This window comes from Musca domestica, unplaced genomic scaffold, assembly GCF_030504385.1.
Source record: "Musca domestica strain aabys unplaced genomic scaffold, Musca_domestica.polishedcontigs.V.1.1 141, whole genome shotgun sequence".
In the NCBI taxonomy this organism is placed as follows: domain Eukaryota; kingdom Metazoa; phylum Arthropoda; class Insecta; order Diptera; family Muscidae; genus Musca; species Musca domestica.
The window spans coordinates 1,479,584-1,494,639 of NW_026712194.1; the positions used below are offsets into that span (position 1 = coordinate 1,479,584).

The following is a 15,056-nucleotide window of genomic DNA, read 5'->3' on the forward strand; positions in this document are numbered from 1 at the left end:
TTTGGTATTGAAAATGGGTCATGTAGATCCACGTTTTGGTATAGCCCATATATAACAGTACCTCCCGATAATCGGTGCTTTGATTTTAGCGACATTATTCAGCGGAATTGTTTAAAATTTGGTATTTGAAGTTCGTAATGGATACTGATTCTGCAAAAAAAGCTGAGAGCCACCTGGATAAAAAAGACAAAACTAACTTTTCGTTGCCAATATTTTCTATGGCTTCTGGCATAAAAAGAGAATATAAAAGAAGGTGAAATTGTGCAGCCACGTTGCCAATTTATTTTATTTGAGACAGAGAGCATAGACAAATGAAGGTATAGACCATAGACAAATGCAGATATATGCAACGAACAATTTAGTTTTGTCTTTTTATCCAGATGGCTAATATAATATATAATATAATACATGGTACAATGATATCAAGGTAGGGCTATGATGCCATATGATTTCAATTTTTTTATTTTCTTGGCTTAATATGTCATCTTTTTTTGTTTATGTGTGTGTTTTCTTTTCAATAACAAAAAGAAATTAAAAAAAACATTCAAATTCGGATGTTTTCAAAATGTTTATTTCATTGTATGCATCAACAAAATCTAGAGTTTTTGTAGCGAAATAATCCTTTAGAGATATATAGAACCTGGTTTTGAAAAGAAGTGTGGACCTTTCATTAAGTTTTCGCGGTTTTCAATTATTTATTCAAAATAAATGCAACAAGTTGTTTGATTTTGTTATTGTTTTGATACTATTTCTGACATTACAAGCCAAACAGGTAGACATCTATACTTGCAATTTTTTCAAAGTTGACCTACCTTCTCTTCATTGTACCATGATATAATATAATATAATATAATATAATTAATATAATATAATATAATATAATATAATATAATATAATATAATATAATATAATATAATATAATATAATATAATATAATATAATATAATATAATATAATATAATATAATATAATATAATATAATATAATATAATATAATATAATATAATATAATATAATATAATATAATATAATATAATATAATATAATATAATATAATATAATATAATATAATATAATATAATATAATATAATATAATATAATATAATATAATATAATATAATATAATATAATATAATATAATATAATATAATGTAATGTAATGTAATGTAATGTAATGTAATGTAATGTAATGTAATGTAATGTAATGTAATGTAATGTAATATAATATAATATGTGATTTTTTCAAGATATAACAATTTTGAAAAAGAAATGTAAAATAAACAAAATCAATTGTTGTATATTTAAAAGTCTATTTGACATTGTAAGACTCCTGTACAGAGTTGCATTTTTCCTAGTTTCTTTAAGTTGAACAACCTTTCTGGTTGAGCCATCGTCCTAATTAAAGTTTTGAAAAAAAAAATGGGAGCATTGATTGCACAGTACTGCAACGCGGGATTGTCGCACACAATAACTAATTATTTTGTGCGACGTGTTGGAGTCAGTTATGAGTATTTTTGCCATTTGTTATTGGTTCAATAACTTTGACCATGAAATTTGAACAATTTGGTGACGAAGTATGACGATGATAAGACAGCTGACGGTTCGCCTTGTAGTTTCATAGCTCATTGCCATTGATGTGTTGTTTGTGCATGGCGAGAAAGAGGTAGGTTTGGAATCAGTCGTGCTACACATACATACAAACATATGTACATAGACTTTAATGCCTTTGAAGTAAGAATGTTTGTGTTGTCCAATGAATTGCAGTCGTTTTTTTGTAATCGGGACCGAATACCGTTGCAAGACTAACCTGGCATTTACACAATAATCAATTGTCTTGCATCAGCATTTTTGTACCACTGGGTCGATTGTTTTTCTTACTGCCTAACGTGATATGCTCGGATACAAGGCAAATATTCCGAATTTTGATTATTTTAGCCACATTCTCCAAAGGAATCGTTTGAAGATTGGTATTTAGAAAAGGGCAGAAATATTTCTACATAGGTTCACGTTTTCCTATAGCCCCATACATAGTTGGTTGTTCACGAATCAATACTTCACCTCCTAAGTCGGTCGCCTCCATTTATTCCTCACACACACGCCCAGTTCAATCGAAAGTATAAAGGTGCCCACGGTGCAACGATAGGAGGTAGAATAAACCTTAAAAGCATTTGTTTTCTTCTGGTGACCCTATTCCATCACAGGTTGTATGTGAGTTTTTTCTCAAAACAAATGGGGAAATTTTTATGGAAAGGAAACGTTTAGTTTGTGGGAATGAAGTGTTTTTCTCAGGAAACTTTACATGTCAATTTGAAATAACATCAAGGAGGGTATATTAACTTTGTCCCCATAAATTATATATATTCATGATCGGCATAAAATTCTAAGTTGATTTAACGATGTCCGCCTGTCTGTCAGTCTGTATGTTGAAATCACGATATAGCTCACATTATTTCTACCTCCCGATATTCAGTATTTTCGCCACATTTTTTTCACGGACTTGTCTAAAAATTGGTGTTTGTAAGCCATAATGGGTTCTAGCATTGGTGAAACATTGTATTTATAAGTCCCCGTTTTAGTATAGCCCCCATACAACGTTACCTCGCTATATTGGATGTTTTAATGATTTTTGTCACTTTTTTAACGGATTTATCTAAAAATTGGTATTTCTAGTTTGTAATGGGTTCTAGCTCCTGTGGAGGAACATAGTATGTATAGGTCCACGTTTTCGTATAGCGCACATATAACGATACCCACCGATATTCGGTATTTTGATAATCCTAGTCATATGTACCCACGAAATGGTTTCAAAATTGGTATTTAAGAATATAACAATCCTTGAAGTTGAAAATTGTCTATAGAGGTTTCCGTTTTAGTATGGCCCCCATATAACGGCCCCACCCACTTCATGGTTTTTTGAAAAGTTTAACAGCATTATCCAAAGGGTCTTACTGTTATTTGTAGTTAAAAATGTTTTGCTTTACCCAATGGTGGAGGGTATTAAAAGTTCGGACCGGGCGAACTTAATGTTTTTTACTTGTTAAGAGTTCCTCCCATCTTGATTTTAATCTTGAGAAAAACGTCTGGCATAGGCACGACACTGCTGGGTTATTGTAGCTAATTCCAACGCTATAACAAACTTATGCTAGGAACACAATTGGAGCGAACGACGAATTTCACCCTACGCGGCGACAAAATGAGCCGCGAAAATTCGTCGTATGGAACACAATACCGACGAAATTATAAAACAGCTGATGAAGTTGTTTACTTTTTGCTCATTTGTTGACTACAATGAATTATACAAGAACACATAATTCTTTACGTTCTCTATTATAATTTCACTTATGTCCATCTTCTCTATTATAAATTCACTGATATCCATCTTCACTCAGGCGCAAGTACACAAATAAATAAGAGCGAACGACGAATTTCGCCCTACGCGGCGACAAAATGAGCCGCGAAAATTCGTCGTATGGAACACAATACCGACGAAATTATAAAACAGCTGATGAAGTTGTTTACTTTTTGCTCATTTGTTGACTACAATGAAAATTATACAAGAACTCATAATTCTTTATAATTTCAGTTATGTCCATCTTTTCTATTATAAATTCACTGATATCCATCTTCACTCAGGCGCAAGTGCACAAATAAATAAACAAATTATTTATGTTTTTTTATACGAATAACAGATAGTAGAGTGACCATAACAAATTTTAAAGTAAAAAGTAACTTTATTTACTAAAACACATAAAATTCGTACAAGTATGGCCACCTTGTACTGTTTTGTTCGCCGGTCGCCGGCGTATGAAATAGAAATAAAGCTAATTGAGTTCGCGGCGACCGACGAAATTTTCGCCGGTGCCGTGATTGTGTGCACTTCCATATACACATATGTGTTTTATTTTTGACGACGAACATACGCCGCGAAAAAATTCGTCGTTCGCTCCAATTGTGTTCCTAGCATTATAGTTTGTCAGACTTCAAAGCGAAAACAGACAAGCGGAGAGTTGTACATCAACTTTCTCATCAGTCGTGGGCACAGTCCTTGAATTCTCCACCCAACGACAATGAATTGAAATACACACATATATGTATATGTAGATATACACATACATACATGCATACATACATATATGGTTGTACTCACACGTTGTTAAGATCCCCTTAACAACAACACGAAGAGTGGTGGGTGGCCGAATGTCGCCAGCCATACTGCCATGGCATTTGGCGCCCCGGCTCGGGGACTACTCCACCATGTCTGTCGACATTTGGCTGGCAGACTGGCTATCGTAAATCCATAGCAGTGAAGCTTACAAGCGATTCCTACGAATTTTGTGTTGTCCTTTATTTTAGTATTTTATTAGCACCGTAACGGCAAACACTTATTTTGTCTCGCTTTGTGTCTTTTTTCGTAGCGACCTCAAGCTTTGTGTGAGTTGGGTGAATGGAGAACAGTGAAAGGTCTTGTCTAGGCCTTAAGAAGTGCACCGACGACAACTCCTAAAAGTGTTTGTGAGAGTGTAGTAGCGTCGTAGCGAGTATTGCAATGGTGGATGAGTTCTTTGAACATGGGGTTGGGTAAAGCCGTCCTGTCCGTCCACTCCTTGGGCAACCGAATATTGCTCACTATTCAATTAATTAATGGACATATGAAATATGCAGCGACTAAGACAATGCGGAATTAACACAGTCGCTGAATTACACCAATGGGTTGTTTGGGAGGGGCATTTGAAGTTCAGACAATGTTCTCTAGCACTGCCTTGTCCCCGAAATTACTCTCATCACATCTACCTCTGTTCTTTCAGATCTAGAAGGCGCATGGGACATGTCATTTCTTTCTCCGTCGCTGAGATTAGAAAATTTGTCTACAAAGCCAATAATGAGCTTGGATCACTTGCCTGAGGAAAAACGGTACAACAAAAACAACATTGTGGCCAAGTGGTGTGCGCCTATCAATGGCAAAATGTATCGCATCGAACTGGAGCATGGTACGACCAGTGGTCGACGCATGATCTGGGTCAATGGAAAGGTGACAGCCGTCCTTATTACGGTGGCCGATGCCGTTGTCGAAACTCGACGCATGTGGGAGAAAACATTTGTTATTCCCGAATGCATAGCCGTCGACCCATTGTTTAGGACTTCAAAATTTGTTTGTAATTTATAAATCAGTTTCGAATATGAGCATTGGAACTTATTTCAGTGCAGTTTTCCAAAAAAAGATCCGACAACAACTTCGACATCAGTCGAATGCCACATTCGACTATCGTAATAAGGAGCCAAACCCATATTAAATGCACCCAATACCGCTGACATTAACCTTTTCCAAATAGGAAGTCTTAAGGCGTGACTGGATGTTTAAACTTGTCGGTGAGGACACCTTTTACATAGATCAGGCCCGTTGCATTATACGAGTAGATCCGGCACCGGGCTTCAGATACGAATATTTGCTATATATTGATGGCAAATCTCTCGACCAATACACCGATGAGCAGTCAAAACAATATCGTCTGTGGGTGACAACGATTAACGGTATCCAATATAGGATAATGCTAGAACTGGACACATTGAATCTGTATATCAACGATGAACTATGCCAAGACACGGTAACTATTTATTTTCCTCCCTCTTGTCCGTATTAGTACCAGAGGGCCTCTATCGACGTGGTCCCCAAGATTTTCTCTTTTCTTTGTACAACTTTTGGTGTCGACGGCGATTAAGGGCCAGCAATAATTTCAAACGCTGCAAGCTTTCGGCTAACTTTTCCCAAATTTTGTTTTAGGCCGAATTCGTGGAGGGTGGAACCAATACTACCGTTCTCCACAACGATGTTGAATTCATATTACAAACCCGATCAAGTGGCAATAAACACAGTGGAATCCGCCACACACTGCTGGCGAATCACGTCGAAATACCCGAGGCAAAAATCCAGGAAATAATGCAGGAACCTTGTTCTATACTCTCAACCTAATCGGAGCTGCACAGAAGAGCTTTGCATGTGCTGCTGGTGCCTTCAGACAAAAAACTTACGAAAAAATTAACATTTATTTATGAAATTAAAATAGTAATAATTAAAACTTGTACAAAATTGTATGAAAAAAGGAGGGTGGAACCAATACTACCGTTCTCCATAACGATGTTGAATTCATATTAATTGAGTAGATGAGAATATTCTTTACTTTGCTCATACAAAAACTTGAATCGCTTCCGCGCTTTACACGTTTTGCAGCAATGTAGTTGGATATGAACTAAAACTGAATCGTCGCCGTCTCTCCAATAGCCGTTGTAAGGTGGTATTTTAAACGATATGCGACTCCCATCAACTCTGACTTCCGTGGCAAAAGCACGCCAGCCACAATCACCTTGAAACTCAATGTCAAATCGGTTATCATGGATACACCTCTCTCGTATCACCAATATGTGTTCCGATCCGCCTTCAACATAACCATTATATGGCTCCAAGACGTTGATGTTATCTGAGTCGTAAATTGAAGCGGAAAAGTAGGTATCGGTATATCTTTCCATCCGGTTGCTGTTATTGTTGTAAGTGTAAGCGGTAAATCCAATGTAGACCTATGATTAAAACAGAGAAAGTCTCATGTAGGTGTGTTGAAAAAGAAAAAGGGGGCTCCTCATGCTTATTTCCAATAAGTAGAGGAGAAAATTCGCTCTCGGAGTCGAAATGCTTTAAAAAATATGCCACTGAATTTAGGTTTAGGCCAAAATAAGCCCTATTCAGCAGATACAGTGGAAACTTTATTTGGGTTTCAATATACATACCTTTCCGAATGATTGATTGGAGCCACTAGGGTCAAAAGGAACTGAGCCACGCAGTTTCTCTTTCTCGTCGTCGGTCAATATCTCCCGGCGTGTTTTCCACAAACGTTTGAATTGGAGTTTTGCTGTTAAGCTCAGTTCCAACTTCTTGCGCGGTCTACGAAAAATGTGCACGTTCTCCAAAAGAACGCCTGTTAATGAATTTGCATCGCTCGATGGGATTTGAAGTATATGAATTGGTGGGAAATTATCAGGATCAAAGCTTCGGGGGACAAGGAAATGTGATGACAATTTGTTGTCTTCCGTATACGCATCGCACAATATGTAAACTTCCCGCAGTGGTTGAGTACTTAACATGAATTTGCATCGCAGTGAGGTGCTATCGTTAGACTGGCTCCTATAAATGAACTTCTGAAATTTGTCAGGCTGTTCGATAATAACTAAGCAGGGCCGATCTAGTAGTGGCAAAGTTGGCACGATGTCCATTTTGGCATCCTGAAATCAAACAAAGGGATACATTATATGGACAGAACAAACATCGGCTCAAAGGCGCAAATTTGACATGCACATATGCATTTTTAATCCTAGACTGGTTAAGTTCGAAGATAGGCCTGTACCTGTACGATACTGTACAAATTACGAGGATTATCTGGTTTTAAATACATTTGCACCATTACTCTCATTGTACTCGGCACTACTGTTTCTTCGAGGACAGGAAAATTCTGAACAAAGATGTGGAGTTAAGCTGTTTTTGCAGTTTAGTGCCGATTTGATTTAGACTTATATATGACCATAGAAATATATAGATCGATAGAAATTCCATTCATTGCATGTTTTTCAAATTTTCGATTTTTAAGAAATTCAACAGCGTTACCTCTAATTCGACCTTTTTATCCCCTAAACACTAATGAATGTTACCAAATTACGTAGAGCATTCCAAATTACAAAATTAAGCAATTTAAACATTGACAATTTAATAATTTCCTTTATATATACCAAAAAATATATTTGGTCCGTTCTTATATATTTTCTTTATAGTACAGTTTTATTATCCCTTACTTTAGGAAAAGTTAAGATTAAGTTCGTATTAACGGGTTCTCATTATTACACCTTTCCACTAAAATAAATGCATATTCTCCTTTTGTTCGAGAACTATACATCCATAGACAAATTAAGATATAGACAACGAAAAGTTAGTTTGGTCTTTTTTTCCAGGTGGCTCTCATCATGTTTTGCATAGTCAACATGCTCATTTACGCGTTCAAGCCACTCGACTTCGAAAACACTTTTTATCGTTTTTCAAGAATTTCACTGGAATATTCCCATTTTTTTCGATGTCATCGCGTACTTTTCACATTTCTTTTATTATGGAACAATTTACAACTGACAAATATCCTGCAGAATTGAGTGACTTCAATATTCTCACTCAAACCCTGGAAACGATATAGACGACATCTGCTGATCCGATTTTTTTTTTCGAAGATAAACGGTGAGAGCATTTCGTTGTCTATATTTTCATTTGTCTATGCGTCTGCTGATTCGATTTTTTTCGAAGATAAACGGTGAGAGCATTTCGTTGTCTATATTTTCATTTGTCTATGATACAGCTCTATTATACCATAGACAAATAAATATATAGACTAAAAAGCTGTCTCATCTGTTATCTTCGAAAAAGTGCTTCAATAGATGTCGTTCATGCTGTGAGAGGGCATAAGCATAGACCATAGACAAATTAAGATATAGACAACGAAAAGTTAGTTTGGTCTTTTTTTCCAGGTGGCTCTCATCATGTTTTGCATAGTCAACATGCTCATTTACGCGTTCAAGCCACTCGACTTCGAAAACACATTTCATCGTTTTTCAAGAATTTCACTTGATTATTCCGGAATTTTTTGATGTCTTCTCGTAATTTTCACATTTATTTTATTATGGAACAATTTCCAACTGACAAATATCCTACAGTTTTTGTTATTTTTAACGTTTTAGAATTGAGTGACTTCAATATTCCCACTCAAACCCCTGAAACGATATAGACGACATCTGCTGATTCGATTTTTTTCGAAGATAAACGGTGAGAGCATTTCGTTGTCTATATTTTCATTTGTCTATGGCATAGACAACGAAAAGTTAGTTTTGTCTTTTTATCCAGGTGGCTCTCACCATCTTTTGCATAGTCAACATGCTGATTTACACGTTCAACCCACTCGACTTCGAAAACACATTTTATAGTTTTTCAAGAATTTCACTTAATTATTTGGGAATTTTTTGATGTCATCACGTAATTTTCACATTTATTTTATTATGGAACAATTTCCAACTGACAAATATCATACAGTTTTTGTTATTTTTAACGTTTTAGAATTGAGTGACTTCAATATACCCACTTTTTTCGAAGATAAACGGTGAGAGCATTTCGTTGTCTATGTTATACCATAGACAAATTAAGATATAGACAACGAAATGCTCTCACCGTTTATCTTCGAAAAAAATCGAATCAGCAGATGTCGTCTATATCGTTTCAGGGGTTTGAGTGGGAATATTGAAGTCACTCAATTCTAAAACGTTAAAAATAACAAAAACTGTAAGATATTTGTCAGTTGAAAATTGTTCCATAATAAAAGAAATGTGAAAAGTACGTGATAATATCAAAAAATTCCGGAATAATAAAGTGAAATTCTTGAAAAATGATAAAATGTGTTTTCGAAGTCGAGTGGGTTGAACGCGTAAATCAGCATGTTGACTACGCAAAACATGATGAGAGCCACCTGGATAAAAAGACAAAACTAACTTTTCGTTGTCTATATCTTAATTTGTCTATGGTTATACATAGACAAATGAAAATATCTTCATTTGTCTATGGCTTGCCCATCTTTCAAAGAAAATAAAGAGAGTAAAGCCTACTCAGTAAACAATTAAATCAGATCGAACAAACACCACCACATCAGTGTTGCCGTTTTGACATTTCTTTACACTTTTTCAAATGATGGTGTTTTTAAACTTTTTTTTACCTTTTGAGCCTTTTTCAAATTATGACAAATGTATAAATGGTTTTTATTTTACTTATTTCAACTTTTTTTATTAGTTTTTATGGTGGTAGTGCAATTTAGATTTTAGGATAACTAGATTTAAGATTTGTATAATATATTCTAGATTGTAGTTCATTAGATTTTTATTTTTGTAGACTTTATGTTTTAATTCATTAGATTTTAAGTTTTTAAATACAAGCTTTAGCATTTTTTATTTATTTATATTTTATTGTGTATGTGTTTTTTTTGTACAATTTTGTTCTACACATTCTTGTTGAATGTTGTAGAAAGTCTTTGTAATGTATTTTAACAATTGTGCAATGTTCTTTTTTTTTTTGTAATGTTGATACTTCTTTTTGTATGTTAAATGTTCACTGTTTTATGTTAATATTAATGATATTAGTTTTTCTTCCATTCACGAAAAATGGGCAAACACATTGGGGAAATACCCAAAATCTGGCTAACTTCTTATACATTTTTTATTTATTTTTTTGTCCATTTCGGCAACACTGCTCACGTCGCCATTGAAATTAGATGGGCAAGTATGAACGCTAGCGTTGTCTCTCTTATTCTCTGTCATAAGTAAAACATCAACAAACAAATATATATATTAAAATTTTTCTACAATTGTTTTTGTAAAATTATTTTTGAACTTATTTTAATTATATTTCCACTTAAAAATTAATCAATGAATTAAAATTCAATGCAAGAAAAATTCTCTTTAGAATATCTCTTTCATTATTTTATAATTAGCTTAGTGGATGCTCATGTACACAATTTGTGACTCAAACTCGACGCATACTGATATCGATTTAAAACGATTTTACCGATCACCCTTTGTGTTGAATTTTGAGGATTTGCTAAAGATAATCAAGTGTGTCCATAATTTAACAAGCAAGTCCACGTATGCAGTTTTATTCACCTCTTTTTTCTTTTTAATTACGAAATAAAAGTAAATATAAATTGTTCTTCAAATTGTTTTCACTTATAACTTACTACCGAACAACCATACCGTATTCTATATTTTTGGTTAATATTATAAACTAAACACTTGAAACAATCAACGCCACTGATTTTTTTAACATTGCTTTCTAGCAACATTAGTTATTCTACCGGGCATTTCCCGTTATTTCTCCGGGGATTTCCCGTTTTTTCAGAATCGGTAATTGATTTCTTCGTCAGAAATAAGTTGGTACGATACCCGAAGTATTCAGCTTAAGTTATCGGTTATCAATTGCTAGTTCCTTTTCATGGTGTTTTCTTCTATTGGCAGTGCGTATTTCAGCTGTATATTGTTTTTCCAAATGAATTTGCACAATCCATTAAATGACAAATGAAAATATAGACAACGAAATGCTCTCACCGTTTATCTTCGAAAATATCGGATCTGCAGATGTCGTCTATGTCGTTTCAGGGGTTTGAGTGAGAATATTGAAGTCACTCAATTCTAAAACGTTAAAAATAACAAAAACAGTTGAAAATTGTTCCATAATTAAAGACATGTGAAAAGTACGTGATGACATCGAAACATTTGGAAATTTCACTTGATAATTCTTGATAAACGATAAAATGCGTTTTCGAAGTCGAGTGGGTTGAACGCGTAAATCAGCATGTTGAGTATCCAAAACATGATAAGTGCCACCTGGATAAAAAGACAAAACAAACTTTTCGTTGTCTATATCTTCATTTATCTATGCTGGTACTGATATAAACTTCAACATTTTAACTTTATCTCTGAAGTTATTGACTCATACTCGACGCACATTGATATCGATTTAAAACGATTTTGCCGATTACCCTTCGTGTTGATTGGCAAAAGAAAATCAAGTGTGTCCATAATTTAACAAGCAAGTCCATGTATGCAGTTTTATTTATCTCTTTTTTCTTTTTAACTACGAAATAATAGTAAACTTAATTTGTTCTTAAATTGTTTTCACTTATAACTTATTACCGAACGCCGGTAAACTAAACACTTAAAACAATCACATCGATCAAAACAACTCCACTAACTTTTTTAATATTATTTTCTAGCAAGATTAACGACTACCTTTTGTCATACATGACGCATATGGAAACCTGAATGCTAACTTATATTCAACAGATGTCGTTGGCGTCGGTTTAAGCATTTAAGCGAATATACCATGACAAAATTATACAGGTAGACGCATCAACACAGCTGCTGGTACCATGAGCTGTCAAATCATGTTTGGAACTCCATATTTTGATACTAATATTGTCCTGGCAGAAATATCCTAGCTGGGATACAGGGGGTCAAAGTTTTCCTGTCACATTGAATTCCTACAATCGAATCTTAATGATTTCGATATTTGAGTAGGAAGTAATCTTCATAAGCTTTCAAACGGTTATCCCCTTGGTCCGGCAGAATTATTCTGGCATACACAATGACCCTTCAGCATGTTTTCCAAGTATACAAGTACCAATCATTTCTGTGCACCAAAGTATAATATTTAGTCCCGGTTGGCACTCGCCCAATTTTATACCCGTACAGAAACAATCAACGATAATGGTAAAGTAACATTGTTGGACGAATTATTGACCAAATTAATTAAAAATGTGATCTGTGTAGAGCATTTTTGAGCTGTCAAATCATGTTTTGAACTCCATATTTTGATACTAATATTGTCCTGGCAGAAATATCCTAGCTGGGATACAGGGGGTGAAAGTTTTCCTGTCACATTGAATTCCTACAATCGAATCTTAATGATTTCGATATTTGAGTAGGAAGTAATCTTCATAAGCTTTCAAACGGTTATCCCCTTGGTCCGGCAGAATTATTCTGGCATACACAATGACCCTTCAGCATGTTTTCCAAGTATACAAGTACCAATCATTTCTGTGCACCAAAGTATAATATTTAGTCCCGGTTGGCACTCGCCCAATTTTATACCCGTACAGAAACAATCAACGATAATGGTAAAGTAACATTGTTGGACGAATTATTGACCAAATTAATTAAAAATGTGATCTGTGTAGAGCATTTTTGTGTAATTTAAATTTGAATTTTTTTTCTGCATAATATTATCGCTAATAATGGCCAGAATAACAGTCCTACCTAATACCCGGCGTACCGTACAAGAATACTTGTCGACTATTATGTTAAATGTTCACATTTTGTATGTATATGAAATCGATTCGGATTTGGATATGGATCTAGGTGGCTCTCATCATGTTTTGCATAGTCAACATGTTGATTTACGCGTCCAACCCACTCGACTTCGAAAACACATTTTATCGTTTTTCAAGATGTTCAAAGGATTATTCCCATATTTTTCGATGTCATCACGTACTTTTCACATTTCTTTTATAATGAAATAATTTTCAACTGACAATTATGCTACAATTTTTGTTATTTTTAACGTTTTAGAATTGAGTGACTTCAAAATTCCCACTCCGATCCGATTTTTTCGAAGATGAACGGTGAGAGCATTTCGTTGTCCATATTTTCATATGTCTATGCTATAAACCACTCTCAAAATACTTTTAAGTAATACAAATGTTGTATTAATGACAAATACACAATTAAATGTATATTTTTAATCTTTTTATTCAAAATAATTTTTATGGTTTCTTAATTGACGAAGGCAATTGTTAACAAAGTGTTGCCAAATCACTTTTTTCGTTAAACAAAAATTATTCATCTGTGAAAACTAAACAATGTGGTATTACGAATAATAAACTGAAGCGAAGAGAAAAACCTAAACAAATAGAACACACAAAAAAGAATTTTGTACAATGCATTGCACCTCAATTACAGAAACAATCGAAATTGAAATTAACTTTCTTTTTGCACAAAAAACTCTCATTAACATAATATTTTTAAAATTTACACATCTACAATGTTTTCTTTTCTTATCATGTGTTTTGTTTTGATTCCTCATTCATTCGTTCCTTCATTCTCCTTATGTCGCCATATTGAATATGTAAAGTTTCCATATTTACACTAAATTTGTAGTTCTCCAAATCGTACGAAATCTGAAGGTAAAAAATCGTACGTTTTTGAATTGTGAAATTCAAACCATTTCGATACGATTTTGTGACATGCCTGATAGCTTTCATAGATACTATTTCCGACTGGAAATATTCCGACAAAAAAAAAAACAAAATATATTGTATGTCCTAAAGCATTACAATAACACGTTTTGTAAATTGTTGAATTTGTTTCATATTTATTTCAAAACATAAAATATTCGTATATTAAATTTTGAGTGCATATAAAACCAAAAGGGGTAGCGAAGCGAATCATTTTTAAAGTTGCTTGCTTTTATTTTCAACATACATGAAAACACAAATCAGTTCTGCCGATGTTTTTTTTATATATAAACCCGTAAAGAAAAGTGAAATGACATTTGTTTATAAAGTCGTCATGTTTTCTAAATTAGCAACAATGTAGTATACCTTATGTGTATGTATATATTGATTTCAATTTGAAAGGAATGTTGTTTCTTTCAACGATTTCCTAGCGATTTTTTGAAGTGTTGGAAGATTTGTACCTGCAGCTGAAAACTTAACATTGAGAGGAAGGATATAAAAACATTAAAATGAAACATTTTATTGCGTACATACAATAACAATTGTCTATGTAGTTTTGCCTTAATCTTGAAAAAATATTGAGAAATTATTGTGTAACAAACATTCGACCTGGTAGAATTAGCTTACGAAATAAATATTATATTGAGCTTATTTATATTATAGTATAAAAAGTTTATGTTTGCAATTTTGATTACTTTTATCCATTTAATGGCCTTCCCCAGCTGTCACTCCCTTACCTTAGCTTATGGATCTGGTTCACTAATATTACATTGAATTCCTGGAACTTTGTTGATAGCTCCTGCCTGAAATGAGATTGGATAATAATATATACCATAGATTCTCTAATAAATTCAAGTTTTTTAAAGTCAGACTGGGAAATGTTCATTTATTCTTCTTATTGTAACATGTTAGTGTCTTGACCTTCGCCGTCTTTTTTCAAGCAAAAAATAAAACTCATTCAATATTTTTTATATAGTTATTTATCAGAGTTCTTTTTTTATTTTAGAAACAAAAGTTGATTTTATAATGAACAATTGTAATTGTTAATTAAAACTGTACTTCGATCGTTCCAAAGGGGCTTCTCCACAAATAGTTTAAAATTAATATTTTTATTATTACTTCTATGTTTCATTTATTCACTGTTCCGTGTCCAATCGCTTGTAAACGAGCTAGACAAACGGGTTAAGGGTTCTGACATTTCCTG

General features: G+C 33.7%; 2 protein-coding genes across 14 annotated transcripts; one reads left to right on the forward strand and one right to left on the reverse strand.

The window, feature by feature from the left end:
• Positions 1-3,999: 3,999 nt before the first annotated feature.
• On the forward strand, positions 4,000-6,076 carry LOC131800368 (fas apoptotic inhibitory molecule 1-like). 2 transcript variants are annotated; one of them, XM_059119335.1, is made up of 4 exons: positions 4,000-4,746; positions 4,808-5,031; positions 5,333-5,605; positions 5,782-6,076. In XM_059119335.1, exons 1-4 carry the CDS (start codon positions 4,659-4,661, stop codon positions 5,968-5,970), a joined length of 774 nt encoding a protein of 257 aa, XP_058975318.1. In that variant the 5' UTR covers positions 4,000-4,658; the 3' UTR covers positions 5,971-6,076. The 2 variants fall into 2 exon arrangements, with proteins under 2 accessions (XP_058975318.1, XP_005182063.1); XM_005182006.4 differs by having other exon boundaries at positions 4,005-4,433.
• Positions 6,026-11,857, reverse strand: LOC131801163 (uncharacterized). 12 transcript variants are annotated; one of them, XM_059119333.1, is made up of 4 exons: positions 11,754-11,825; positions 9,785-10,375; positions 6,780-7,271; positions 6,026-6,572 (listed from the first exon to the last, which is right to left on the reverse strand). In XM_059119333.1, the coding sequence occupies exons 3-4, from the start codon at positions 7,260-7,262 to the stop codon at positions 6,150-6,152; spliced, it is 906 nt and encodes a 301-aa protein (XP_058975316.1). In that variant the 5' UTR covers positions 7,263-7,271; positions 9,785-10,375; positions 11,754-11,825; the 3' UTR covers positions 6,026-6,149. The 12 variants fall into 12 exon arrangements, with proteins under 12 accessions (XP_058975316.1, XP_058975313.1, XP_058975308.1 ...); XM_059119330.1 differs by having other exon boundaries at positions 11,600-11,805; XM_059119325.1 differs by lacking the exon at positions 9,785-10,375 and having other exon boundaries at positions 11,754-11,857.
• Positions 11,858-15,056: the final 3,199 nt, after the last annotated feature.

Coding starts and splice junctions, on each gene's coding strand:
- LOC131800368 (XM_059119335.1), top strand. CDS start 4,659: ATGCAGCGACTAAGACAATGCGGAATTAACACAGTCGCTGAATTACAC. Junction 4,747..4,807: donor GCATTTGAAGTTCAGACAAT/GTTCTCTAGCAC, acceptor CTGTTCTTTCAG/ATCTAGAAGGCGCATGGGAC. Junction 5,606..5,781: donor ATGAACTATGCCAAGACACG/GTAACTATTTAT, acceptor ATTTTGTTTTAG/GCCGAATTCGTGGAGGGTGG.
- LOC131801163 (XM_059119322.1), bottom strand. CDS start 10,903: ATGTTGCTAGAAAGCAATGTTAAAAAAATCAGTGGCGTTGATTGTTTC. Junction 7,272..10,798: donor TACGGTATGGTTGTTCGGTA/GTAAGTTATAAG, acceptor GTTTGATTTCAG/GATGCCAAAATGGACATCGT. Junction 6,573..6,779: donor CCAATCAATCATTCGGAAAG/GTATGTATATTG, acceptor TTTTAATCATAG/GTCTACATTGGATTTACCGC.